Consider the following 25,982-nt stretch of genomic DNA (forward strand, 5'->3'; position numbering starts at 1 on the left):
GTTCAGTCGTCAAAAGGCTGGCTTCTTTTTAAGAGTGCACAAGAAATGATAAAAATATATAACGCGAGAATCCAGTTGCTTTCTTTTTAAGACTATGTTCCTCTAGCCAAAGTAGAGTGAGGATTTGAGAATCGTTCAGTGGATCTGTTGAGTGGATTTGGGAATTGTTCAAGGAAGCAAGAGATCCCGCTCCTAAGCTTCGCTGGTCAGTATGGCTAGATGCACCATAGTGGTAAGAGCCCTCCCCTGGCTTGGTAGGAGCAGTACTGGGATCAGCTGCTGATGTCTGCTGTGTGACTGTTGGGGTTTGGAGTGTTTGACACGGGGGAGGTGTCTGCCATCTTTGATGTTCTTCAGGGCCCCCACATCGTTTACTGGGTCATGTTTCTCCACTGTCCCACAGCTACCTCAACCCTCAAGGGAAGCACTGTGGTGAACTCTGGGCAGTGGGCTGCAGTCTAATCTGAGAATCTATACACCTGGGAAGGCAGGCACGATCCAGACTGAGCAGAGCATCCATTCCTCTCTTCCAGCACGCCCATAACATCCTCCGTACTTCCTCTCCCTGAGAGGGTCCCAAAGTGCTCAGAATTTAACTTGCTCTCAACCCCCAGAGCCATTGTGGAAAGTCTGTTCTCGGCCAGGAGGGCATGGTTGGTCACTGTGTGTTTGTGACTTCTTCAATGTGCAAGGACAGCGCACCTGATCCCCACCCTGTGACTCAGTTACAGTAAACTGAACCCAGAGGGGTGGGTGTCCACTGAAGGTCACAGGGCCAGAAGAGTGGTGCAGCAGGACCGTGAGGCTGGCATCCCAACCCCACCAATTCCTACCTCCTCAGCCTGCGCCAAGCTACTCAGTCTCTGTGAGTGTCAGTGGCCACAGCACGGAATCGCACAGAGAGTACCAGCAGGTCACAGCCCAGAGTGAGCTTGCCTGATCTTCCCCTTTAGGGCAGACCCGAGCTAGCCCAAGTCCACGGTGCTGGTCTGTGGTGCACAGAAAGAAGACTGGCCCCCTTGCACAGAAAGACCACAGGCCCGTGACATTGAGTCAGTGCCAATGTCAAATGTTTTAAAGAGCATAGCTTCAGCTTTGCTCTGGCTCCTCATAAAGTGACAAAGTTCCTTCCTGTCCATGCGAGGCAGCAAGGACCCGCGACTGCGGTAAACTGGGGCCGATCCTCCTCTTCCAGTTCAAATACTTCACAGCGCTGTTTGGATCCTCTGCTACATAAAGAGATGTTTAAAAGCTCATTTGCCATTAGAAACGGAGTAAACACCAGCCTGAGTTTAGAACTACAGCCTTGGAAACCAACATTTTTTTCGTCCGAATAGCACAACCACACAACACTAATTTAATGATAGTTGAAGGACATGGGACTTTTGTAAGCATTAAGCAGGAAACAGTGAACACCACTGCATTTGAAACAGTGTCATCAGCAATGGCATTTTAAAACAGTCGAGTTTTTGGACAGTACGACATGCAAAAGTTCAAAACATTTTTGGTAACTAAGCCCAAGTTCCTGTTTTAAAACAGGGGAGGAGGGGAAGGCATCGTTTAACTTAACACATTTGGTTGTCAAGATCTTCAGGCTTGTAGGAAACATTCAAATGACACATTATGAGAAAGTACAAACTACAGTGAATGTCCAGAGAAACAGAATGATCACTCTGTTTGCAGTCAGGAATTGAAAGAGCGTATGGTTTTTCCACGAAGAAAGATGGATAAGAAATTACAGTGACACCTTCACAATGGTGTCAGTTTAGGAGAAATAGTCATCAAGCAGAGTGCAATGGGAAGAGCTGTCCATGGACGCAGACTAGCCTGGTGGGCTGAGGTCAAAGCCTTGGTGGTTCTGAAATACCAGGGCCTCCACCCTGGAATTCTGCAAATTGGAGTCACATGCTGGGTATTTTGACCAGAGATTTTATTCGTGGTCAGTGTGCCATCTAGTTTTTGTATCATTATGAGTACATTCCTTAGTAAGTTAAAGAATTGCTTCTTTACATGAAGTAAGGCCATGAAAGGCCATTTAAAAGAGTGGAATGGCCACCCGGGCAGGACACATTAAACCACCAAGATCATTAACTCTGGGAGATCTCATTTTCAGCTCAGCTGAAGACAAAAGGAGCTCTTGAGGGCCTTGGACTTTGTCCTTGCCTTGGAGAGGTCTGGAAAGGTTTGTAAGAGCTCTTAGGCAGGGGTCGGTGGGGCTCAAGGGTGGAAGCAGGGATGGACAGAGGCAGAGAGGACAGAGGGGTGAGTGAGTCTCAACCCTGGCTGGGCACAGACATCACCCAAGAAACCTTTAAAAGCAGTGATGCCAGCCTCCCCCTCCCCCACCCCGCAATGAAGTCAGAGGTCTCGGGTGCCATGCTGTTTAAAGCTCCCAGACTCGGGGGGCTGAGACCCCTGAGCTGGGAAGAGCTGCTGCGGGGGCAGCGATGGGGCCTCGGGCCAGTCTGCTTCCCTTACCTGCCCAGGTGAAGGGTCCCAGGTGACATCCAGTAAGAGGCCCTGATGCAGTTAGAATTTGAAATAAAAGGAGAGCCAAAGCCAGGTGCTTTCCCACCTATGCCCATTGGCAGGTTTGTGGTGGGAGGAGGGGGCCGTAGGGTGGGTGATACTGTGATGTAATAAGAAATGTAATTGGTCTTCACTGGTTTCTGGCACAGAAAGCCCTTGGAATTTCCTGAGTGGTAAGAGTGATAGAGGTATCTTGATCTTGATAGCAAACCCGTCTCAACCACGTCTGAGTTTCTGTGGATGAGGACACTGGGAGAACACCTAAGGGTGGGGCTGGCCGCCAGGGGAACCCCCTATGTGACTGCAGGGTTGGCACCTTCGGTCCCACCATCTAACCTCCAGGGAGGGTTGAGGGACTGGAGGTTGAATCGGTCACCAAGGGTCAGGGATTTAGTCAGTCATGCCTACGTCGTGGAACCTCCATGAAAACCCAGCAGGACGGGGCTCAGAGCTTCCGGGTGGGTGAGCACGTGGAGGTGCTGGGAGGGTGGTGTGCTCAGCGTGGAAGCTCCGAGCCCCTCCTGAGCCTTGCCCTGGGCCTCACTTCATCTGGCTGCTCATTTACGTCCTTTGTAATAAACGGGTAACCTAGTGAGTGAACGGGTTTCCTGAGTTCTGTGAGTTGCTCTAGGAAATTAGTGGCATCTCTGATCTGCAGCCTATCCTCAGAAGCACTGGGGACAACCGGGACTTGCAACTGGCATCTGAAGGGGACAGCGGCAGTCTTGTAGGACTGAGCCCTTCACCTGTGGGATCCAACAGCGTCTCCGGGTAGGCAGAGTCAGAACTGAGTTAAATTTGTGGGGCCCCCGGTCAGTGTCCTTGGAGAACTGAGTTAACTGCTTGGTGGTGTGGAAAAAACACACACGTTGGAGTGGCCAGCCGTCTGGATTTCTCCAGCTTGCATCATTTTCTGGCATAAGTGACTTTCAGGGTTAACACCAGGACGTCCCAGACAAACCGGGATAGCTGGTCACTGGGGCCAGGCTGCAAAGCTTCTCCCAGGTCATTCTGACGCCCTCCCATCCCTCCCCACCCTATGTTTGCCACCTGCTGCCCTGGGTCAGTGACCTGCTTGTGTCGGGAGCTCGGTAGCAAATTCTGGCTCTGGGCTGTGTGCTTGCTGCGGCCCAGCTCAGTGTGGTTTAGCACACAAACCCCTGAAAGCAGCGCTCGCTCCCCCGCTCTGAGCCGCCCCCACGGGAGGTAGAGGGAGGGTTAGATCCCCCCTGATCTGTGGGGTCAGCAGCATCCCAGTTCCCAGACAGGTCGTGTGGATGCGTGACTGACCTGGTGACGAGAAACTGCTGAAACACACTGATGGTACACGATGCAGGTTTCACTAAAAACGGATAAAACAAAACCCACTAGTTCTTAGTTCATTGACGTGCACCCATATTGTAAAGGGAGACATTAGGTTGGTTAGTAAATGATGTGAGATTTTGAACCTACTTGAGTCTCCCAACCTGTCTTTAAATCAGGAAGCTGGAGGGTGTGTTTTTGGTCGACAGGCCTGAGTGGTTAAACAGTGAGGGAGGCACTAAGACTGGAGGTTTAGGGCCGGAGGGCGTGCAGAGCATCATGAGAGAATCCCACCCGCGGCTGTAAGAAAGGGAACTGTGATTCCACTGAGTATCTGTGTAGACATGGATGCATAGGAAAGGGGCTGGAGGGCGCCCACCGAGGGGACCCAAAGGAAGGAGAGCAGTTCGGGGGAAGATGCTGGACTTGCCTCGGACATGCCCGTGTGACACCACGTGGAGGTGTCTGCAGGGGCTTGGGACTGGAGTGGGGACCTTTGGCAGGCAGACCACGTGTGAGGATGGGCTCGTCTGCCAGGGGGTTATAGAGGGAAGGGTCGAGACTAGGAACGTGCAGAGCCCCCACCATTTACAGGGTAGGAACGAGGATGGCCCACACCCAACACTGTCTGAGAGCCGTTCCATTTTGTTCAGTTGGGTTTCCACACTGTGGATAGACAATTACAGCCTGATTCTCTTCCCAGGCATGGAGGCTGTGGCACCATGATAGGGTAAAAGGTTGCCCTTTGGCCGTGCTGTTTCAAATACGCTTGTTTAGGAGTCGGGCGAGTCCCGGGAGTGAGGAAGGAGTGATGCTAGGTGCCTGCAGCGTGATGGGCCCAAGGCGGAAGCGTGCACGTGGGCCCTGGCCACACTGCGGCTTGGCGAGGGACAGGCATGAGGCCCGGGAAGAGGATGACTCGTGGCCTTAGGTGGGATGAGGAGAGGCACTGAGGCCCCCGAGACACGTAGTGAGGGAGGAAAGGGTGGTGATGGTGGAGCAGCTGGGAGCTGGGCCAGGCGGGAGCCACACAGGCTGAGGTCGGCCCCCCGGTGGGACAGAAAGAGCTTCCTCTCTCTGGAAGGAGGAGGGCAGAAGGGACATCCAGCGTGAGGCTTATGAGCTGTGGAAGTGTCATGGGCGAGGTACTCAGTTTTGTTTCTTTGAACTTTGCTCTAAGTTCTGTGCCACGTGCTTTTCCTTCCCAACTCGTATCAGTTACGATTTCACACTGGCCGAGGGGTCCCTCTGTGTCCCTCCCGGAGGGCAGGGACAGGTCTGTTCCTGCCTGGGTCTGCTTTGCAGAGAGTGGCAGGGAGCAGGTCTGCACTCCATGAGTGCTTTCTGAAGGAACGGATGCTTCCTAATCAAGAGTCATGCTGGGATGTTAATAAAGAATTTAAAACTTTTAGGGAGAAATAAGGGCAAACATCATCTGGAAGTATGTTTCCTTAAATGAACAAGACGCCCAAACTTGCACCCTGCGTCCACCTCTTCCCTCCTCGCTCAGTCTGTGTGATATGGAGACGAGCGAGCACTGCTGTGGGTGCTGAGGATGTTGAAATATCAGAATCCAGCCTTTCCCTGGGTTCCTCAGGACCTCCTCACCCTGCAGGGCTCTCACTGGCCGCCCCGGCCCTGGCCCACACTGTGCCTGCTAAGACGGTGCCCACTGGTGGGCCCTTGTGCGACTGGATTATCACACTTGGATACCGTGACATACTGTCGTTACACGAGACACGGCCTGATTCCCTCAGCCATGTGGCCCTGGATCAACCGTGACTTCCAGGTCACCCGATGAGACAGTCCATGAGGAGCACACTTTAAAACTCTCCCTCAGCTTGTGTTCCACCGCCCCATTCCCCCAAGAGCTGTGTAGACGGCGGGAGAGGCACCCGTTTCCCGGCTTGCCTCTGCCCTGTTCCCACTCCACAGCGGGCGCCCCTTCACAGGGCTGCCCCACGTCTTCTGACAGCCACCGAGGAGCGGGGCAGGGACTGAGCAGAGAGGGCTATGACGCACAGCCAACAGAGGAGGAAGGAGAGAAGAGAGCCCGAACCAGCATCTGCAGTTGACCCTGCGAGTGTGTAGAGAGTGGGGAGGGGGCAGAGCCCAGCCTCCGTGGACAGCTTCCACCAGAGTTTTATTGATCTTTTTCTATACACTTGATTGGGGAACACTATAAACAATGGGATGTAATCTTACACCATGATAGGTTCAAATAGAAATAAAATTGCACCGCCTTTAAACAGACACCATCCTGATTTTTACATAAGAAAACACCTATTTAACCTTGTAAGACTCAAGCAATTCCTTTTTGAAGTCTCTATGAAAAGGTCGTATGTATCAGAAGGGGAGGCTGTCCCTTCTTATGAGCCCATGTAGTCACCTGGCCATATCAGTCATTTTGAGGGCAGAGAAAAGCATAGTGGATTCTTGGTTAATGGATGAAACTGCCAAGCATCATAAGCCACGTCAGGAGGCAGGTCACATCCGGTGTGATGGAGGAGTGTGGTGTGGGGTGGTCCCACTTAGGGGTTCAGATGGCCTTGTTCACCAAGCATCCTAACTCTCAGCAAACTTAGGGTTCATGACTGTCGTAGTGGCGCTCTTGAAAAGGGGGTTGTCCTGTTGAGAAAAGCAAACATGACTGTCAGTGCAGGGGAGGAGGAGCTGGGAGCCAAGTGCCCTTCCCTCGGGTTCTGGCCCCATTGGCAGAGCTTGCCCACAGCAGCGTGCACTTTGAGGATGAGCTCCAGGGTGGGGAGTGGGACAGGTATGCAGCCTTGGGTGCATGTCCACCACCTCCTGGGGGAGAGGTTACCGAGGGCGGGGATAATGTGACCCTCTGTGTGGGACTGCTTGCCTCGCCCCCAAGACGGCCACTCACGTTGTTCCATTGGGACTTGAGCTTCTCCTTCTCAAAGCGCTTGTACTCCCTGAGGTCGCTCAGGTGGGTCAGGGCTTTCCAGACGATCAGCAGGAGAAGGCCAATGAGCACAACTCCCGCCACAGTACCCCCGACGATGGCGGCGATGTTGGGGCCCTCCACGCATTCTGAGGTAAGGAGGAAGCACACACATACCAAGCGTCAGGCCCTTCCCGCCTCACTCAGCCCCATGTGTGCCCTGTCCCAGGTCGCTGCAGTGCTCAGGATCCAACTGCTGGACTCATGGTGACAGGTAGGTGAGCAAAATGGCCAGGGATGGGGCAGAGCTAGGGAGAAGGCCAGACCTTGTGGTTTCAAATGAAATTTGGCCCCTTGTTTACAGAGAAAATGAGGCCCAGGTTGCCAGCCTACCATGGCAGAGCCTGGAGGAGAACTGGCTGTGACCAGGCCGTGAGCTCAGGCCCCCTGGAGGGCCTGTGCCCCACTTGCCCTCCTGGGGTTCCCATCGCCAGGCGGGGGAGCTAGGAGCAGGTCTCAGTCCTGCAAGGGCCCTGGTGGACTGCTGGCCCACGCCTGGTGCAGTCACCCCAGTGGCCAGGCCTCCCAGCCCTGTGATCCGACCCCTCAGCCTCTGTGATGGGAAAGGGTGGGGGTGTGGAGAGTTCGTGTGCCGCATACACCCCTGGGTGCTGCTTGTTAGTCCACTCTCGTCGTGGGTCTGTTTCCCTTAAGTCCCAGAGACCCACACATGCTTTGTCATTGTCACCCAGTGAACCTCGACCCACCCAACCCTACCTACCTGTTGCGGACCTTTGGATCCTCTGCCTGTCCCCATTCCTCCTGATCCCCTCCCCATGTTCCATCCAAGGGCAGGCTCTGCCCACACCACCCCCACGACCCCAAACCAGCCCACCCCCACCCATCTCCACTCTTCAGTGCCTGGACCTCGAAGCAGCCCCTCATAGGTCTGCCTCCACCTGGCCCCTCAGGGCTCTGCATCCGGCTTTTGAAAACACAGTTCAGCTGTGCGGCTTGCTCTTCTGAAACCCTGCTAACAGTCCTGGTATGTTTGGAAAGAGACGCAAATGCCTCCCGGGACTCACTGAGCCCCGTGATGACCAGCGCTGGGTGCCTCTGACTGCACACCCTGTGTCCCGTCTGTCTGGACGCTTGTTCTCTGGTCTCAGCTGCAATGTCTCCTCCTCCAAGAGACCTTCTGACCTCTGACCTTGGGGAATACCCCAACCTGCAGTCATCTTTGTACCTCATGACCCCAGCCACAGCCTCCTGCCATCTGGGGCACTGGTGTTCTGACATGTTGGGGAAGGGTGCCCCCCACCTTGGAACGTGAACCCTGTGAAGACAGGCTTGGCATCTCCGTGTCCTCGACCATTACGGGGCCTCATATAGCCCTGGAATCCAGGGGACAGACAGGCTAACAGCGTTTGGGAAACCCCAGTGCCTGGGCTTCCCGGGTCCCTGGATCCCCTCCCCAGGGCTGAGTTCTGAGCAGAAGGGTTCTCACGCCCTCGGGTGATCCTGGTGCAGCCATCGGTGGACCAGCCCTTGGGACCTGTGGCTTATGAAGTGAATAAGAGAAACCTCAACTAAATTGGAGTCTGGAAATCCTGCAGGGGGAGCTCTCACCCCTATGACACATGGGCACTTACACCAAACGGGAGGAGACATAACTTTGCTTCTTGGGCAGGAAGTACAGCTACTTTATTATGAAAGGTTTCTTTCCCAACCAGGCCACAGCTCAGCCAATCAGAAACACCATAGCCCAGCCAATGAGAAGTGCCACAGCTCAGCCAATGAGAAGCTGCTGATGCCTTAACTGCTACTTTCCCCCAATGGCTTTCCTTTAGAACAGCCCCACCCTCTCCCCCTTTCTCTATAAAATCAGTCCCCTCCAGTTGTTCCCTGGATTTGTCTGGGGTTCACCATAGTGTGCACGTGTCAAATTGCAGTTCCTTGGGGTATTCCTAGATAAAGTCATTTGCTTTATTTGCTTTTAAAGTTGACAGGCTTCAAGCCTCAGTCAACCATCAGGAGGAGATAACCAGCATGGTACCCGTAGGCACGCAGTTGGGTCCGTCCCCTGATTGGCGCAGCTCTACTGCAAGGGGACAAGCCATCCCTGCCCCTCAGCACCCCAATGTGAGGTCACAGCCATGAGGGAGAGGCCTGGGGGTGGGAGGACCATGTCCTGCACGCTTGCCTGACCCTGCCCGGCTGGCCCTCCTGAGTGGACAGAGACCCTCGCCACCTCTGGAGGCCTCCTGACTGGAGCCCTGACCGCCATGTCCTGCCTGGCGTGGGGTCTCACCTCGCGTATCCTCCACGTGGATGTCATAGCTGTGCATCCCGTCCCGCTGACGCAGGGTGTACGTCATCCAGCAACCCTCCGAGTCCCGCTCTTTGCATTGCCGATTCACCGAAGGGGCTTCCTGCAGCAGCGTCAGGTTCTTACACTCCACACTGCAGGTCTTCTCGTAGGGGCCCTTCTTGAATTTCAGGCACTCGGCACAGGAGCTGCGGAGGAGCAACCACATGAGCGTGTGTGCAAGAGGGTGTGCACACACATGCAGGAGGGGGCGAGGCTGTGAGAGTACCTGAGGGGGCGAACAGGTGTGTGAGAGGATCTGGTGCTGTGAGAGGGGGTGTACAAGTGAGGGGTGAGGGAGCAGGAGGAAGTGAGGGGGTGTGAGGGGGTGTGAGAGGGTGTGAGGTGTCAGGGTGTGAGAGGGGGTGTGATGGGGTTGGGGAGGTGTGAGGGTGTATTGGAGGAAATATGAGGAGATGTGAGAAGGGGTGGTGTTGCAAGGTGACTGGGAGCCATGTGGGCTTCCGTGCTGCTGGGACAGGAGTGGTCGGGGCGGGCCGGGGGACAGGGATGGGGACGGGGGGCAGGTACCCAAGGGAGTGAGGAAGGGCAGATTCGCTGGGACCTGGAAGCCAGAGGGTGGCCCTAGGCTGGCCCATGACACCTGGCTCTGAAGGAGGCCGCAGGGGTGCAAATGGAAGAGGGCCCCTTGCCCAGGCTCTGGTCCTCCTGGGGTGACAGCTACGCTGTAGTGAGCTGAGCACTCACATGTAGCTGCCACAGGGCGACGGGCAGCCTGGGCAGTCCTGGCACAGGGGCGGCTGGTAGCCATCGTCGCACTCGCACACGTTGCAGCGGCACCGGCCCCGGCCACTGCACTCTGTCCCGCGCTGGTTCAGGCAGCCATCGGTGGACCGTGGGCACTGGCACGCCGAGCCCTCGAAGCCCTCCTTGCACTGGCACTTGCCGCAGTTGCAGGTTCCCCGCTCTGTAAGACAGGGGATCGCTGCAGACTCGCCCTCGTCCCCCTAGACCAGTGACCTGGCCCTCTGCCTGCCCAGACCTGCTGCTGCTTTTGTGGGGCTGAAGGAGAACCCCGAGCGTCTGTCTGTCTGCCCATCTGACCCCCAACATCTGCTGTCTGTCCCCTCGCACTCACTCTCGCCCCCACAGACTTGGCCGTCGTAGCGTTCGCAGTTGACGTTGTCGCACTCGCAGAACTGCCCGAAGATCTCCTTGTTGGGCACGTCGCTCTTGTGGCAAATGCACTGCCCGCACACGCAGTCCCCCAGCCCCGAGCAGACGAGGGAGTTGTTGTCCTTGCGGCAGCTTCCTTCCAGCTCCTGGCTGCTCCGGCCCTGCGTCTGGCACTCACAGTTCTTCCCAATGTAGCCAGTGTCACACCTGGGGTGGGAGGGATGCAAGGGCAGGGCCCCTCCTGATGATGGTGCGGGACGCCGCCCCTTCCTCTAGGACCCCAGACCCTGGGCTGGAAACAGCTGCTCCTGCACGTCTCGCTGCCCCTGGGGTAGCGTGTACCCTGCGCCCGCCTCACCTGCAGATGCCGCACTCCATGAAGCCTTTGTCCCGGCACAGGCTGCGGCCCGGGCTTGTGTCGCGGCACTGACACTCACACTGGGGCAGGACCTGCACAGTCACCGTGTCCGAGAAGCCCAGGGCCCGGATGACAAACGACTGCTCCTGGACGCACTCGGTGGCTGTGACCTTCACCTGGAAGGTGATCTGTCAGGGAGAACAGCAGGGCTCAGGCGAGGCTGGGACACCGGGGTCACCCCGCTCCCATCTCCTCAACCAGCAGTCTGGACACGGATGCCTTGGGGCTAGCGGGGTGAGGGTGGGGTCCTTGGCCCCCAGGCATGGAGGGCGCCAGCTTCTGCAGGGACCCCAGATGGGAGTGGATTGAGGTGGGGGGAGGGAAAGAGCACGGACACTCCAGGATTCCCCAGGACTTGGGACTTGAGATGAGAGAGGAGAGAACGAGAGAGAGCTGGAAACTCAGAGGCATGATGTGGGAACAGGCGGCAGCAGGCCCGGCGGAGCCCGTGGTGCCCCCACACCGCCATCTCCAGGCTGGGGGGTCTTTAGAGTACCTTTATCACACATGCGTTAAAAGGGATTTTACAGTGACTTTGTAAAGGACATACACTTCGTCCTTAAGTCTGGCTGTTAGATGCCAGAATGCCACAGGAAGTCCTAGGATCTGGATCTGGAGTTGTGTCCTGACCCTGAATGAGAGGGTCAAGATCCTGCCAAGAGGAATCAAGTGCGACAGAGCAGAGTCCCCGCCTCCCCTGCACACTGGAAGCAGCTGCCAGCACTGAGCTCCAGGGAGCGCGGTCTCAAGAGCAAAGCAGACCCCGAGTCACTGTAGGTGAACCTCCACAGGTGCTGAGTGAAGGACCAGAGATGTCAGGAAAGTGTGTAAGAGGCAGTCAGCCAATCGCAAGATCAAATGGATTCCCGTGTGCATCACCCAGTATGAGGGGGGGTATGTTGGTAAAAGTTCACATGCAACATTTAGTGAGTAATGTTTCTGAAGGAATTCCAATATCGTATTATGAAATGCAATGAAAGCAAGTATTTTGCTGAATATGAGGTCACAGCCAGCAAAAAGAAAAATTTAATTGTTGTAGTCATAATCAATTTAAAATATTAGGGAAATAACTGTGCCTATTTCTATTCATCTCTGTGGCCCATTCTTTAATATCTTTGTCAAAAAACATAACAAAATACAAAACTCAGGGAAACCAACCCAAACCAGTGTGTAGTGTGTGGAAGCAGGCCCTTCTTTGCCGCGATGGGCTGTGTCCAGCATCTGCCCCCAGGAGGCACTGCCGTCTCCACAGTGCTTCTGTCTGCACCAGGGGAGTCTGTGCTGACGACTAGGACGCCCTGTGCCAAGGAGTGTGGGCGCTGCCTGCACCTTCCTCAACAGGAAGACAACAGCTCACACAGGGACCGTGGCTGCCTCCGAGAGGATTTGAAAGCAAGGAAACTGGACCAACGATGGACATTGGCTCCTGCCCCTTGCTTGTCCCCATGCAAGCCCGTCTACCTGGGTGCACTTCCTTCTAGCTGTCACTGGGAGAGAACCTTCCAGAAGGTCGGGATGGAACCTCACCGGCATGCCGATCCGGACATTGTCGCAGTCCCCTCTGGGCTGGTTCACATTCGACACCCTGTTACTGCAGAAGGAGTCGTAGGTGACCCTCAGGGTGTCAGGTAGGGTGCCGTGCTCCAGAAAGACTCTGGAGGAGAGTTTCTGTGGGCAAAGAGCAGCCGCCACGATTAGGAAGGACCTTCTGCTGTTCCCTGGCCCTTCCCAGCCGATGGCTTGCACACCTGTCATCTCCCTCCCTTCACCCACACGCCCACTGAGAGCTGGGTAGGTGCCAGGTCCTGTGCTCGGTGTAGGCGGTGGTGGGGTTACCAACGCCACCCCCCAAGACAGGCCCCCAAGGAGACTGACATGGAGAAAGATCACAGCCCCTACCCCAAGGGGGGCCTTGACCCTCCCCTCACCACTGATTCCCCAGTGCCTGACACAGAGCAGGAGCAGGAAAAACTGTGTAAGTGAATGAGAGAGAGTGAGAGAGACAGGTCGAGACAGGGACACAAAGTGACAGACAGATATAGAGACACAGAGAGGGAGAGACAGAGAGATAGAGAAAGAGGGAGAGACAGAGTGAGACAGAGAGACAGAGACAGAAAAAGACATACACAGAGACAGAGGAAGAGAGAGATATGGAGAGACAGAGATAGAGAAAACAAAAGATGGAGAGACAGAGATAGAGAGAGAGAGACAGAGAGGTGAAGGAGCCAATGATGGTGGCACCACTGGGCAGAGACGGAAACCCCCCAGGCAGCGGCTGGAGGCCAGGAGGCCTGCTTTGGGGCTGGGGGCTCTGAGTGGGTGCAGAAGCACAGGGAGCTTCCTCAACAGGCTCTAACTTAATTCAGCGGTGTCAGTGTTTACCCAGGACCCCCAGCTGTGCCTGGTGAGGCTAGCAGGACCCTTGGCCTAGAAGGGGGCCTGGCGCCCGTGGTTCGGGGAAGGCACGCACAGGTGAGGGTCTGGGGTGTCACATACCACGCCATCAACCAGAGAGAGGACACAGCTGGCCTTCGGGAAGTGCCAGGGTCAGTGTGTCCAGAAGGCCTGAGGGCGGCACAGGAGGCAGGGGCTCTGCTCTCCAGACCACCCTTCTGTTGACCTGCAGTGGGGAGGGCGTCTCTGCTGTCCGCCCAGGGCCCCTGCCGAGTCCCCCGGGGCACTCACCTCGTAGGCGGCCTTAATGAGCTGGACCACGTTGCTGGAGTCGTCCGACAGCGTCCCGACTGCAGACTTGGGGATGATCTCGGTGAGCTTCTGCCAGGGAAGAAGACCAGGTGGTCACGGCTGGACCCACGACCACAGAAAGCTCAGCTTCCCCTCAGTTTCTAACGCCCTGGGGGTTTCCTTCTGCTTGCACGTGGCTCACACAGCCCCCACCAGACCTCTGACTGTGTTTAGTTAACTCAGCACGAGGTCAGTGGTGTGCTGGTAATGCTTAACGACCGGCTCTCGGGAGGAAGCAAGCCCTGAGTTGCAGGGTTTCTCGTTTCCTTGGTTAAATACTCCACCTTCGTGGATTTCGAGCAGTGACCTCACTGAAGGCAGAGCTGGGAAGATGTGCCTCGACAACGTTCGACAGCGTCCCCACCACGCAGAGGTGACAGGCACAGACCACCCTGGGGCATAGGTAATCGAAAAATGTGCCAAAGCCGTCAGGAAGAGAGGAGCTGTGAGCGCTTCAAGCAGTTGATATAACTGAATTTCAGTAAAGACCGTGCTAAGCAGCAATCAGACAATCGGCTCTGGCAGGCCAGGGCCAGTGGTCCAGGGATGCCGCGGGTGGGCAGGCCGGAGCACCTGCAATGCAGACAGGCCTGGGGCAGCCTGCGGGAACATTTGTGCCCATCCTCCCCCACACCCGCCTTAGCTGAGCTCAAGGGTCATGCCATCTTTTCTGAAAGACTGCACCATCACTTTGTCTTCTGGAGCTGATGGTCGGGTCCTGTCCTGCCCCAAAGCCCTTCTGTGACTCCCCTGAATGGTGTCCATTTGCCCCCACAGAGCTCATGGGAACGGTCACAGCCTGGCCACCAGCCGCCTGCAGCCTCCGCTGCCCACTCCCCTTGGTCCCAGCCTGGGGATAGGCCCTGTGACTCGGGGAGGCTGGGGTCCTCTACGTCCTGTCCTGTCCATCTGCTCTCCACTCGGTGCAGATACCCATTCCAAGGAGGGTCCACTGTCTGCTGTCCCTACAGGCTATGGGTCTCCTTGACTCCCATCTCCCAGGAGCCCCGTGAGTGGAAAGTCAGGGAACTAAGGCTCAGAAAGGCCTGTGACATGCCCAGGACACCGTCCATCTGCGCTAGTGGGGGCAGGGTTTGGGGTTCAAGTCTCCTGTCTGCGGCTTCCTCCCCAGCACCACGCCATCTTCTGGAATACAAATCCTGCTGCTGATAGCAAATTACTGGGACCTATGACTACGTGAGGAGGGGACTGCCATGTCCTGTAACAGAGCCGAGGACAAGGTGGCTGTGAGGCCCTCACCTGCTGGTGCTCACGAAGCTAATGTGGGCAGGTGGTCTTTCTGCCTGCTGCACCCAGCAGGGGCTGAGTGGAGCCACTGTCCCGGGGGCCTGGCAAGCTCCCACTGCCCACCCAAGGGGGTCTCCCAGACACCTGCCTCTGCCCCCTCCTCTGTGTCCCCCCACAGTGTCTTGTCCCCACTCTGGAGGGCAGGAAAACCGACTGCAGGAACCGCTGGTCTCACAGTTGGCCCTCAGCAAGCGCCTCCGGCCCCATGGGCAGCGGCAGCAGCAGCCCCCAGCCTGCAGCAGAGAGGTGCACAGGATTTAGGGAGGGTGAGGGCCCAGAGACTCACAGCCCATCAGAGCAAACAGGAGACCGGCACGCCACACTGCAGCAGACGGAAACACAGCACGTCTCACACCAACACAGGAGTGACTGATGAGAAGGAAGGAGGGAGAGACACCGCCCTAGGAACAGAACGTTCCCCTCCCGAGTTTCACACTACAGAAGAATTTGGTAAGAACAGTGATTCAGTACAGCGGGACAGAGCCGGGCCCCTGAGGCAGAGAAGGAGGAAGTGTCTGCTGTAAAAGTGTTGGTTTCCGCGGGGAGACAGCCGCTGCAGGGCCCAAGGCTCCTGTGATGTGGGTGTGCTGCTCGAGAAGCGCACCAATATCCGCTTAAGGCTGGGAGCCCTCCTGTGGGTCCTTGGACTTCATGAGCAGCGTCGCACTCAGACGCACAGGATGTAAGAAGGGAAAGTTGCCCTAAAGCGCACAGCAGCTTCTGCCGACCCGAAGGACCCGCTGTGTTGCAGCAAAAGCAGAAAGATCCCGGCTAACACCGCGACACACGCTGTTACCGTGACTGAATGTCACGGACAGAAACGTTCCTTCTTTCATCCCCACGTAAAGGTCATGTGGCCCAAAGAGACCTCGACCTCCTCATCTGCAGTGTTCACGCCCGAAACCCGTGCTGGCCCACGTGGCGGACCCGCTGCCCAGCGCCCAGCCCATGGAAGCAGAACTCAGCCTGTGGCGACACTGGGTTTTGTCATTATTCAGCTGAAATGCCCTGTCCCCCATGTTGCTCAAGACCCCGACTCTACTTACCTCATAGGTTTTCACCATTCTCTCAGTCACAGCAAAGATGGGCTGGATGTTGCTTTCAGCTAGTTTGTGGGCCAGCTGGCCCACCGACGGGTAGTCCTGAGAGGAGACACTGGGTCAGACAGCCTGGTCTCCCACCCGGCAGAAGCGACTGCCCACCTCCCAGTGCCATCCACGGGGCCCTTCGGATGATGTTTACAAATGCATAAAATAACAGGATTACCAGGGAAACTCATGATACTGAAACACAGTTAGAAAAGTGTTAAACGTAGTGATGTGCTTCTTGATCTCTGAGCTGAAAGGGAGATTGAGCGGCCAGGAACCGCTCCTGGACATCCAGCTGGAGAGGACAGTAAACAGACTGTGAGGTGTCCCCACTTGAGGGGCACTGGGGAGATACCCCTGACTCCTCCCGGGCGCGGACCTCAGATACGGCCCCAGCACCCACTCTATTTTCCTATTGGAAGCACACGCTCGACTGCAGGCAGAGGTTCACCAGAACCTCAGGTGTCACATCTCCTGTCCAGGTCTTGGATCCGTCCTGTTATCCACCCACACCCCCAGAGTCTGTGGGCTCCGGGTGAGAACCCCTGAGGGGTCCCGTCTCTAAAGTCCTTTGCGGCCCCCACAGTTTACAATTCCAGGGCGCAGACATCATTTCACGGCAGGGGAGGGCAAACTCCCATGAAAGGTGGTGTCTGCCCTCCCCGTGCCACTAATACAGTGCTGCTGCCCGGGGGAGGAGACCCCTGCACAGCAAGCCTGTCCTCGCCCCCAGCCCTGGGCCCCTCCCCGCACCCCTGGACTCCCAGCTATGCTCTCTCTGCCAGCTGGGACCCACCCTGGCCTCCCTGCACCCCCAGGGCAGAGCCGCAGACACCCCCAGGGCACCATCCGCAGCCCAGGTGTTTCCCCCCAAGTCCCTTATGCTGTGTCCACTCCCTCCCCAGACACCAGGGATGTGGCACTCACGAATTCGTTGCTGCGTTTGTACACGTTGTCCTCCAGGTGGCAGCGGCCGTCGTTGGGCGTCAGGATGGCACCTAGCTTCCCGTCGCCGGCAAAGTGGAAGCCATCATCTGTGGCGAACACCAGCAGCCGCGTGACATTGCGCCAGCCGATTTCCTCCTGAGAAGAAGACGGCAGGGTTACCTGCCTCGGTTTGTCCCTGGGGGCCCTTGCAGAGCGGAGAGGAGACGAGGCTGAGCTTGGCATGGCAGCCTCAAGTTGGCGCTGTTCCCGCCCCAGACTGCATTTTGCAGGGAGCAGGACCCAAGCTGGGACCAGCTTCTGGACTCGAGGTCCCCATGTCCAGTCCAGATTCCAGAGCCCAGGGCGTGCTCGAGAAATGTCTGTTGGACGACAGCTGCCCAAGACCCCAGTGAATGCTGGGATGCTGCGAGGAGTTGAAATGCCTGTTTCAATTCAAAACATACATCCTCTGTGGCCCGATGACTTCAGACCTGGGACTAAATCCTAAGGACATATTCCCAAAGAAGAAAAGAACACACTCATGGAAATGTTTATTACACCGTAAATATACCGCAAACACAAAAGAGGACAGAGCCTAAGGGACACCATCACCGGGGAGATGAGTGTACCAGGACACGTTAGCAACACGCATGTCACAATCTGTGATGTCACATGAAAGTGAAAGTGTGCATCTGTGATATAAAGACAACCTGCCCCTGGACCCACAGAGAAGCTGGAAGATTGGCATCCAGTTCCTGAAGGTGGCAGGACTGTGTGGTTTCACACATGGGGGTAGATGGTATTGTAGCACTTCCATCATAAATACAGATGGTGAGACAGGACCCGACTGGACCACGTGGGCGAGGGGTCAGCAAGGGGGCGGGGGGATGGCCACTGGGACGAGGGGCAGGCTGAACACCATCACTTAATCACATAATGTGAGGGAGCCTGGCGAGGACACCCTCTTCCCTGAGAGGCCCCAGAGGTAGGGGTGATTCTGCTCTAGGAACTGCCAGGATCAGGCTGCTCAGTGGTCTAGCTTTACAAGATCATTTACTTATGATTTAGGCTTGAAAATATTTGCCCAGAGTCACAAGCTTTGGGTGAAATCTGTGGGTGATTGGCAGGGCCAGGGGGGCTGCTCGCCCAGGCCCAGGCTGGTGGGGGCCCCGTTCAAGTCCTGAAGGGCATCTGTCACCAGTGAAGGTGGCCCCGCAGCTGCAGGATGGAGACCCCCACGTTTGGGGAAATCCGGGGACCAGAGCCAGGCCGGGGCCTTACCGGGCACGCAGCCACTTGCATCATGGCGTCCAGCCCGCCCTCGGGGGCATCCAGGTTTCCAGAAATCAGCTGCTTCCCGACCTCTGTCTGGAACTGGTTGGAGTTGTCGGTGAGCTTTAGCACGTGCCTGAAGGCAAACGGGGGCTGGCACTCCTTCTCCTTGTTGGGGCACGGGTTCCTCAGCTTCTCAGGGTGTGTGTTGACGAAGGGGAGCACCGTCTTGTCCACAAAGGACCCGAAGCCTGAGGGGCGGGCGGGATGAGAGGGACAGGCCTTGGTTTCCCTCCTTCATACCAGGGCAGGGGAGCAAGCCAGGTGGACAGTGTGTGTGTGCACATGTGTGCATCCAAGCGTATGCACATCTGTGATCATGTATGCGTGTGAGTGTGTGCACAAAGGGTGTGAGCACATGCTCAGGGGTCTGCGTGTGTGTGCATGCCTGCCTGCACATAGAGACAACAGCTCAGCAGGAAGCAGAGAACAAAAGAAGGAGAAGAAAGGAAAGGAGAGGAAGTGGAGGGGCTAGATGGTTTCCACAGTGCCAGGGGACCAGTGCCCAGAAGTGGCCCTGGCAAGGCTGTCCGGGGGACACTGTGTCTGGAGCCTCCAGTGCGCCGCCCCTGGGACGTTGGATGGTGGAGGTGTATGGGCAGCAAGGCCGCTGGGATTCAGGGCAGGACTGACGGGTCGGCCTCACCGATGCGGCCCGACTTGGTGATTTCATTGAGGGCCTGGAGCAGGTCGCCCCCCAGCTTCTTCACATTTTTGAGGTCATCGAGCATGGAGTAGGACAGGTCCATGAGGTAGTACAGGTCGATGGGGTAGCCCTCGGCCCGCTGGAAGGTCACATTGAATGCCGCTGCCTGACCTGCCAACAGAGATGGGAGAGAGTGAGTGGTCAAGCCAATTTAGGCAACGCTGATTTAAACAATTACGCAGCTTGCTTGGTTGGAGGACTTCTCAGAGCCTTTACTCTGCCAAGAGTACCTGGCCTTCTGAGAGGGGATGGAATAGTGTTTTCCACATGGTTTGTTCTCCCTTTTAAAGAAGGACACAGAGAACACAAGGAAAAAGAGAGACCAGGCACCCAGCCAGGACAGCGGGTATGGCAGCATCCTCCTGGGTCGGAGAGGAGAGGGCCGTGGGGGAGCTCAGACTTTGGTCTTGAGGTTCCCAGCAGTCCTGGGCCTCACCTGGCCTACCTTGCTGTCTGACCTGGACACATGGACACATGCCCATCGGTTGTCCCTGGTGCCCCAGAGCAGAGCTGTGCTCCTGGCTGGACCCCCACCCGGAACAAGAGATCACAGGTGCCGGCTCACCCCCAGCCGAAGCCAAGCCTACCTGGTCTCAGGTGGATGGTCACTTTCTGTGGGGACAGCTGCTTCTGGCCCCGCTTCTGGTCCTCCTGGGTCTCAGCAAAGCTCCTGGGGTCCATGATGTCGTCAGCTGCACAGCCCTTCTGTAGCAGCTGCTCCCGTGTGTCACAGCGATGGGAGTCAGGCTCCCCTTGACCAGTGAAGTTCTGGGGCCAGAGGGAGTCAGGGGTCAGGAGGAGCACAGAGAAAATACCAGGGCCCCACTGTGGGTGCTGAGTGAGGCTGAGCCTCCTCATTTGCACCCAGGACTCAAGACAGAACTCCCTGTGGGGGATGGGCCTGGGCGCTGGACAGCCAGCCAGGATGACACCTGCCTCCCAGGAGGGGGACCTGCCCCCATGAGGGCTCCCAGATCACAGCAGAGCCTTGGGAGAGAGCAGGTTCCTCCTCACACCCTCCAGCAGCAGAAACGACGCCAGAAGCAACATCTGCAGCCCCAGGCTGACCGCCAGAGGGGATGGAACCCTCAGCTGGCCCCCGAGCCTGGATCAGCCTGGGCATCACCTGGCATCTGGCCCGCACTTTTCAAGCCCTTCATCAGCAGAACCTTTGTTGGAGGGAGCAGCTCTCTCCCCCAAGGGAACCTGTGTGTCCCCTCTCAGCCTGCGTGGTAGCCCCGAGGTACCCTGGGGCCCCCAGGAATCCTGGATCACAGGCCAGGGCTCTGGGCCAAGCTCCTGGCAGTTCAGAGGGAGCCGGCCCAGAGAGGAGCATGGGGGTCCTGGGTCCGGGGCGCTTTCCTCGTGACCCCTCTGCCCCCATGGAGGCCCCCGGATTCTGACGTGGCAGGGACAGAGAAGGGGCCCCCTCCTGGCCAGAGGCTGCTGTGTCCCAGGGAGGGCGAGCTAACACTACGGAGGCTGAAAGGCACAGCTACATCTCTGCTTCCTTTCACAGAGGGAGACTCAGGAAGAGCAGCGCAGACACGCGAGGCTAGCTCGGTGCCGGTGCCGGGGAAGTGGGGCCCGCGAGGCGCCGGGAGAGGGGGCGCACTTCCTGAGCTGCCTCTGCTTGTCTTCACTTTGGAACCCTGTGAGTGCTGTACGTGCTCAAGAAACAAAACTAAGTCAGCGGAATGGAGAAGGACGACCCTACACTGTAGTCACAGAGAAACAAACGAGCCACCGTGTTTCAGATGAATGTGATGAGCTCACACAGGGGAGTGAGGAGTCCAACCCGACATTTCCACCCCGGGCTTGACGAACCCCCATCAAAGGAGAGAGGACACAGACCGCACCCACTTCTGGCATCGAGCGGCTCTGGACTCTGAAATCACTTTGTGGGTGTGGGTTTGAAAATGAGGAAATGTTTTCGGATGTTGGGAGCAAGGCTTCTTAGGAAAGAGAACCAGGAGCCCTCAGGGAAATGTCTGATTCTATGGCTGGGGACAGGAAAGTGCTCACTGGCCTGGTGCATCCTGCTATTGCAGAGAGTAAGAGAGTGCCCCCCACATTATGATGGGGCGTGCCAACAGGCCCCAGTGCCAGCCTGGAGGCTCCCAGTGGCCAAGTCTGGAACAATTTGAGCATGAAAATGACAAGATGGTAGTGACAGATTATATACTACCAAATAAAATAGAAATCTGTGCGTCCATGCTGAAGAGAGAGAGAGACTGGGGGAAGGAAAACCCTTCCTTACGTTAGAAACCACTAGACGGGGTTAAGGAGCCGGGACATCCCCATTTTGCAAGCTTTCCAGTGATGGCTGTTCGGGCCCCAGTCATCGATGGATCCTGAAGTTGGTGGGTGTAAGCTTGATGGGAAGCAGAATGTTTCCCAGTCTCAGAGTGTCTCCCCACAAATTACCTATCGGCTGCAAAAGGGAAAGAGTGGCTTCATGGTGGAGAAGCCTGGCAGACGCCACCAAGCTAACATTGCCACCCTTGGGCACAGTGACAGCATCAGCCCTGCACAGGGCTCCCACCTAAACACACCTGGATGGAGTCAGACGGAACACCAGGCCACCCACACTGAGGGGCATTCTACTACACTGCTGTCCTGGATCCTTCAGAAAGACAAGGAAAGCTGAGGAATGTTCCAGATTCACAGAGACTAAAGAGATGTGACATTTGAATGCAATGTGTGATCCTGGATTATAATATCAACCAGGGGAAAAAATGCTATGAAAGACATTACTGGGACAATTGGCAAATTTTGCATAAGGTGTATGGATTCGATCAGAGTCAGGTACCAATGTTGAATTTCCAGAGTTTGATAAATGTACTGTGATTTTTAAATGAGTATCTTGTTCTTAACAAAAATGCTTGAAATATTGAGGGACAAATGAGCTTCATGTCTGCAACCTACTCTCAAATGGTTGAGAAAAAATAATAATGTATGTGGGGGTGTCTTTCCAAAAAGACCTGCAGTGTCAGAACCTTAGGATCCCCCAGGGGAGGGGGTAGGATGATGATCTGGGGGTCCCCAGGGGAAGGGGGTGTGCCCAGGATCTAAGTGCTCCAGGGGAAGGGGGCGTGGTCAGGATCTGGAGGCTCTCCAGGAGAAGCGCATGTGGTCAGGATCAAGGGGTCCCCAAGGGAGAGAGCTTGGTCTGGGTCTGAGGGTCACCCAGGGGATGGGGTGTGGTCAGGATCTGGGGTCACTCACGGGAGGAGGGTGCAGTCAGGATCCGGGGTCCCCAAGGGAGGGCAGTGTGGTTAGGATCTGGGGGTCTCTCAAGGGAGGAGGGTGTGGTCATGGTCTGGGGGTCTCCAGGGGTGGGCGGTATGGTCAGGATCTGATGGTTGCCCATGGGATGGGGGTGTGGTCAGGATCTGGGCTCTCCATGAGAGGGGGGCATGGTTGGGATCTGGGGCCCAGAGGAGAGGGGCTTCTCCAGGAGGAGGGTGTCCTCAGACAGAGGCTGTGACTCGGGGACACAGGAGTCCCCTGTGCCCCGGCTGTCTTGGGCCTTGGCCTCTCCCCCGAGGGCCTCTAGGAAAGCACAAAGAAACTGAAGGCCGCCCGGAGCCAGGGCCCAGTAGGGACCTTCTCCACCTTCTCCTACCATGAGAGCTGGACTCGCTCTCACTTCCCTACAGGCCTCGGGCTGTGGGACACAGGGGCGTGCGGCTGGCCTTCCCACAGCGACCGTTCCTGCCTCTCTGCTCAGGGCTCCTGCCTCCTGCCTCCAGGGGCCCGGGGCCTCAGTGCCTGGCCCGACTCAGTACAGCCACACGTGGGTCTGCCTCCACCAGGCTGCCCTGGCTGGGCCATGTGTGTCTGCGTGTCAGATGTCCTGTGCCCTCCGGCTGCTCCTGCCCCACTAGAAAATGGAGCAGTGACCCTCCTGGTGCCAGCAGTTCCAGAGGCAGAGAAAAGGGGTCCAGCCCAGGAAGTGGGAAGGTGGGGAGGTGGGAAGGGCAGGCCAAGTGTGAGGACCCTTGGGTAGCTGATGCCATCCACCCTGGCTCTTACCAGCTTCTGACACCAGGTGCAGCCAGGCCCTGACTTGATGCAGTCCCGGCAGGTGCTGACCTTGTATCCGATGCATTCCTGGGAAAGGGCTGGGGGCGAGACAAGATGGGCCCTGTGAGCCGTGGCCTACAGCACTGGCCCTCCCCACGCAGAGAGCCTGCAGGCACTGGGGGGCCTGAGACATGGATGGGGGGTGAATGGACGATGAGGCCCGCATGCAGGGTGGGTGGAGAAGGAGAGTCAGCATCAGGACCAGGAAGGATGGGAGGAAGCCAGGGAGCATGTCTCCACCAGGCTGCTCCCTGTGGAGGCCTGCACGTCAGCCCCACACAGAGGGGCAGAGTGTAAGGAGACAGACCTGCGTCTGGGACCGGCTGCCCGGGCACAGTGTTTCCTAATCTGCCCCCAGGATCAGAAAGAATCCTCAGGAGAATGGGAGGGCAGGCCCCTTTCTTCAGACCCAGAATGTTCTTCAAAACTCACCAGACCCGAGGGAGAGCAGACCCAGCAGGGTGAGCAGCAGGGAGCGCTGGCGCAGCATGTCCTGTGGAGGGAAGGGGACGTGGTGACAGGGCCTCGGACCCCAGGCTCTTGGGGCGGATCGTCCACGGTGCTGAACTCCTCCACGGCAGCCTGGAGACGCAGAGCCGGGAGGGCCCTGTCCCTGCTGCCAGGGGGCGTTCAGCACCGGGGTGAGGCCGGCACGGGTCAGTGTCTCTGACAGCCCTGCACCAGGGCAGTGCTGCCAGCAGGAAAGGAGGCCTGAGTGGGGCAATGTGGCCTGCCACAGCTGCTGAGCCCACCAGGCCTCCAGGGACGAACAGGGAGTGGGCTTCCTGCCTGTGACACAGGTGTGTACACGTGTATGCACACACCACACACATACGCACACACATCACACACACATGCATACACCATACACATACACACACACCACACTCCCACGCACATCACAAACTCTTGCGCACACACACACACACCACACACATCATAAACACATGCATGTGTACACATGCATATACATATAAACCAGACACACACCCACACACAGGGCATCACACACTGTCAGGATCAGGGCCCTGTGTGGCCTTCGTGCTCCCCAAGTCCTCGGTGGTGTGAGGCTTGAGCTCAGAGCAGAGACGTCGTTGGCCCAGGCCTCCTGGTGGGTGGCGGAATGAGGACTAGGAAGAGAAGAAAACCCTGAGCAGCCATGGGCGCCAGGACTGTGCCAGCTGCCTCCCCAGGCTGAGGAAGGACTGTGCAGAGCCATCACCTGCCTTGTCCGAGGCCACCAGCTCTAGGTGACCATTGTTTTGTTTTTCTTGATCCACACCAGCTGTCCTTTAACACCCAGCACCTGGGGCAAGGTGTGGACAGGGCGTTTGCTACAGTGGCTGACTCAGTCATCACCGACTGGTGCTGATGCTCCAGAAGCACAGTCATGGCCGGGGGAGCAGGAGGCCTGGCGTTCTGGCTCTGGTTCTGGTTCTGGTTCTTTGAGGCAGAGGCAGGGCCTTCAAACCTACCACCCGCTGGGCAGGGGCCAGCAAGAGTGACACCCCCTCCAGGTCAGTTCCTGGGAGGGGTGGCAGGGCTGCCGGGGCAGGTGGGCCCCCAGGTCTGAGAACCCTGCAGCTGACTGTGACATTTTATCTGACACCAAGAAAGCAGAGAGGGTGCTAAGAAGCCGGCGGCCAGGACGTGGCAGGCAGGAAGGGGGCTGTGTTTTATCAGAAACAAAGATCAACATGGCTCACCCAGGGTGAGCCTCTGAGGCTCCTGGGGCCCCCTGCCCCACAACACACTGCCTAATGGTGGTGGGCCAGCAGGGTGGGTCAGAGCCCCAAGTCTGGGAAGGCAGACGGGGCCAGCAGAGGCCCTAAGCCAGAACCCGTCTGTTTTGAGATGGCACGGTCCCTGCCATGGCCTGTGGGTGCCTGTGGTCCCCTGTGGGGTTCTGGGTGCAACCTGTGGGTGGGCCCTGCCCTCATCTTTGCTGTCCCGTAACCCCTGCATCTGCATCAGGACCCCTGGGCCAAGGAGGACCAGTCAGGAGCTCTCGAGGGGGTCTCACCACTTAGAGGCCCCACCAGCCCCAAGCTCCTTTCTTTTTGGAGGTGACCCTTCTCCCTGGAAGTCCCCATGAAGATTATAATCAGGATCCAGAGATTTCAAAAGAGAACCCTTGATTCTTCCTGTTTGGGACGAAAGCAGAACTCACGTCCTGCTTGGGCTTCCGGGCTCACAGCAGTGGCCAGCAGGGGAGGTGGTTTCAGCTCACTCCAGGCCCACTCCATTGTGAAAGCTCCATGTCTAACCATCGTGGGGGCCTGGGGCTCAGGCCAAGGCTGGCCGTGGTCATTCCCAGCTCTCCATCTGGGTCCCCCAGGGTTCTGCCCGTGGGGCCCTGAGTGTGCCCACTGACCCCCTCAGCTGAGCTGGGCACTGCCCAGGGTGCAAGGTCCAGTTGGCCTCAGGATAGCTCTGCCCCACTTCTGAGGTGGAGGCTGCCCCAAGTAGCAGGCTGGGCATCCTCTCCTGGAGCACCCCAGCCATGCGGTGGTCGGTCAGGGTGAGCGGCCCCACCGGTTCTGGGGCAGGGCCTGCAAAGGCAGCTCTGCCCTCTCTCCTGTGCTGACAGGCCGGACCTGCTCCCCGAGACATTCACAGGAACCAGAAAAACCAGTACATAAACCCCTTGGGACCCCACAGGGGGAGCCTGAGGCTGTGGGCAGCAGCAGGATGTGGACCTGGCCCCAATTACCTCCAGGGCACCCCAGCCACAGAGAGGCGATTGCACTTGGTTAAGGCAGGGCCCACAGGTTGCAGGTCCTGACCCTGACCACCGGAAGCAGAGCAAGGTGCAGGGGAGGTGGGCTGCCTTCTTGTCATCTGTTGCTCCTCACCTTGTTTGCTGGGATGGCCACAGCGGAGGGTCCCATCCCAGGCCCTGTACCCACAGCCGAGCTGGGCAGGATGCTTGGACAGATGGCCACTCCCAGAGCCCAGCAGCCAGGTTTCTCAGCCACAGGCAAGCAGGGCCTTGGTGGTTGGGAGCCATAGTGGATGTGCCCGGCAGCTAGGAGGAGCCCTCAGAAGCCCAGCGCCTTGCCTGAAACCAGCATCGTGGAGCCACACAGACCAAGGCACCCTCTGGACATTGTCCTGGAGCCAGC

At 57.3% G+C, this 25,982-nt stretch overlaps 1 protein-coding gene, 1 long non-coding RNA gene and 1 other non-coding gene across 5 annotated transcripts in view; 2 read left to right on the plus strand and 1 right to left on the minus strand.

Annotated features, from left to right (window-relative positions):
- The first annotated feature begins 207 nt into the window (after nucleotides 1-207).
- MIR9025 (microRNA mir-9025) lies at nucleotides 208-352 on the plus strand. Its single transcript, NR_128039.1, is given in 1 exon segment — nucleotides 208-352. It is a non-coding gene; the product is annotated as a microRNA mir-9025 (primary transcript).
- A 5,567-nt stretch (nucleotides 353-5,919) lies between these two features.
- Nucleotides 5,920-25,982, minus strand: part of ITGB2 (integrin subunit beta 2) — a 36,410-nt gene continuing 16,347 nt past the window's right edge. For all 3 annotated transcript variants that reach the window (XM_001490002.6, XM_005606183.4, XM_005606184.4), the window contains 15 exons: nucleotides 23,290-23,350; nucleotides 22,807-22,895; nucleotides 19,356-19,536; nucleotides 18,709-18,879; nucleotides 18,012-18,253; nucleotides 16,731-16,886; nucleotides 15,762-15,857; nucleotides 13,348-13,437; nucleotides 12,190-12,330; nucleotides 10,603-10,790; nucleotides 10,207-10,451; nucleotides 9,816-10,035; nucleotides 9,051-9,256; nucleotides 6,722-6,888; nucleotides 5,920-6,459 (listed from right to left, as the gene is read on the minus strand). In XM_001490002.6, coding sequence (XP_001490052.2) covers nucleotides 6,397-6,459; nucleotides 6,722-6,888; nucleotides 9,051-9,256; nucleotides 9,816-10,035; nucleotides 10,207-10,451; nucleotides 10,603-10,790; nucleotides 12,190-12,330; nucleotides 13,348-13,437; nucleotides 15,762-15,857; nucleotides 16,731-16,886; nucleotides 18,012-18,253; nucleotides 18,709-18,879; nucleotides 19,356-19,536; nucleotides 22,807-22,895; nucleotides 23,290-23,347 — 2,313 coding nt within the window. In that variant the 5' untranslated portion in view covers nucleotides 23,348-23,350 and the 3' untranslated portion in view covers nucleotides 5,920-6,396. The remainder of the gene's footprint in view (nucleotides 6,460-6,721; nucleotides 6,889-9,050; nucleotides 9,257-9,815; nucleotides 10,036-10,206; nucleotides 10,452-10,602; nucleotides 10,791-12,189; nucleotides 12,331-13,347; nucleotides 13,438-15,761; nucleotides 15,858-16,730; nucleotides 16,887-18,011; nucleotides 18,254-18,708; nucleotides 18,880-19,355; nucleotides 19,537-22,806; nucleotides 22,896-23,289; nucleotides 23,351-25,982) is intronic.
- On the plus strand, nucleotides 17,443-21,626 carry LOC138920950 (uncharacterized). Its single transcript, XR_011433032.1, has 2 exons — nucleotides 17,443-17,561; nucleotides 20,288-21,626. It is a non-coding gene; the product is annotated as an uncharacterized lncRNA (long non-coding RNA).

This window comes from Equus caballus, chromosome 26 (genome assembly GCF_041296265.1).
Source record: "Equus caballus isolate H_3958 breed thoroughbred chromosome 26, TB-T2T, whole genome shotgun sequence".
Classification (NCBI taxonomy): domain Eukaryota; kingdom Metazoa; phylum Chordata; class Mammalia; order Perissodactyla; family Equidae; genus Equus; species Equus caballus.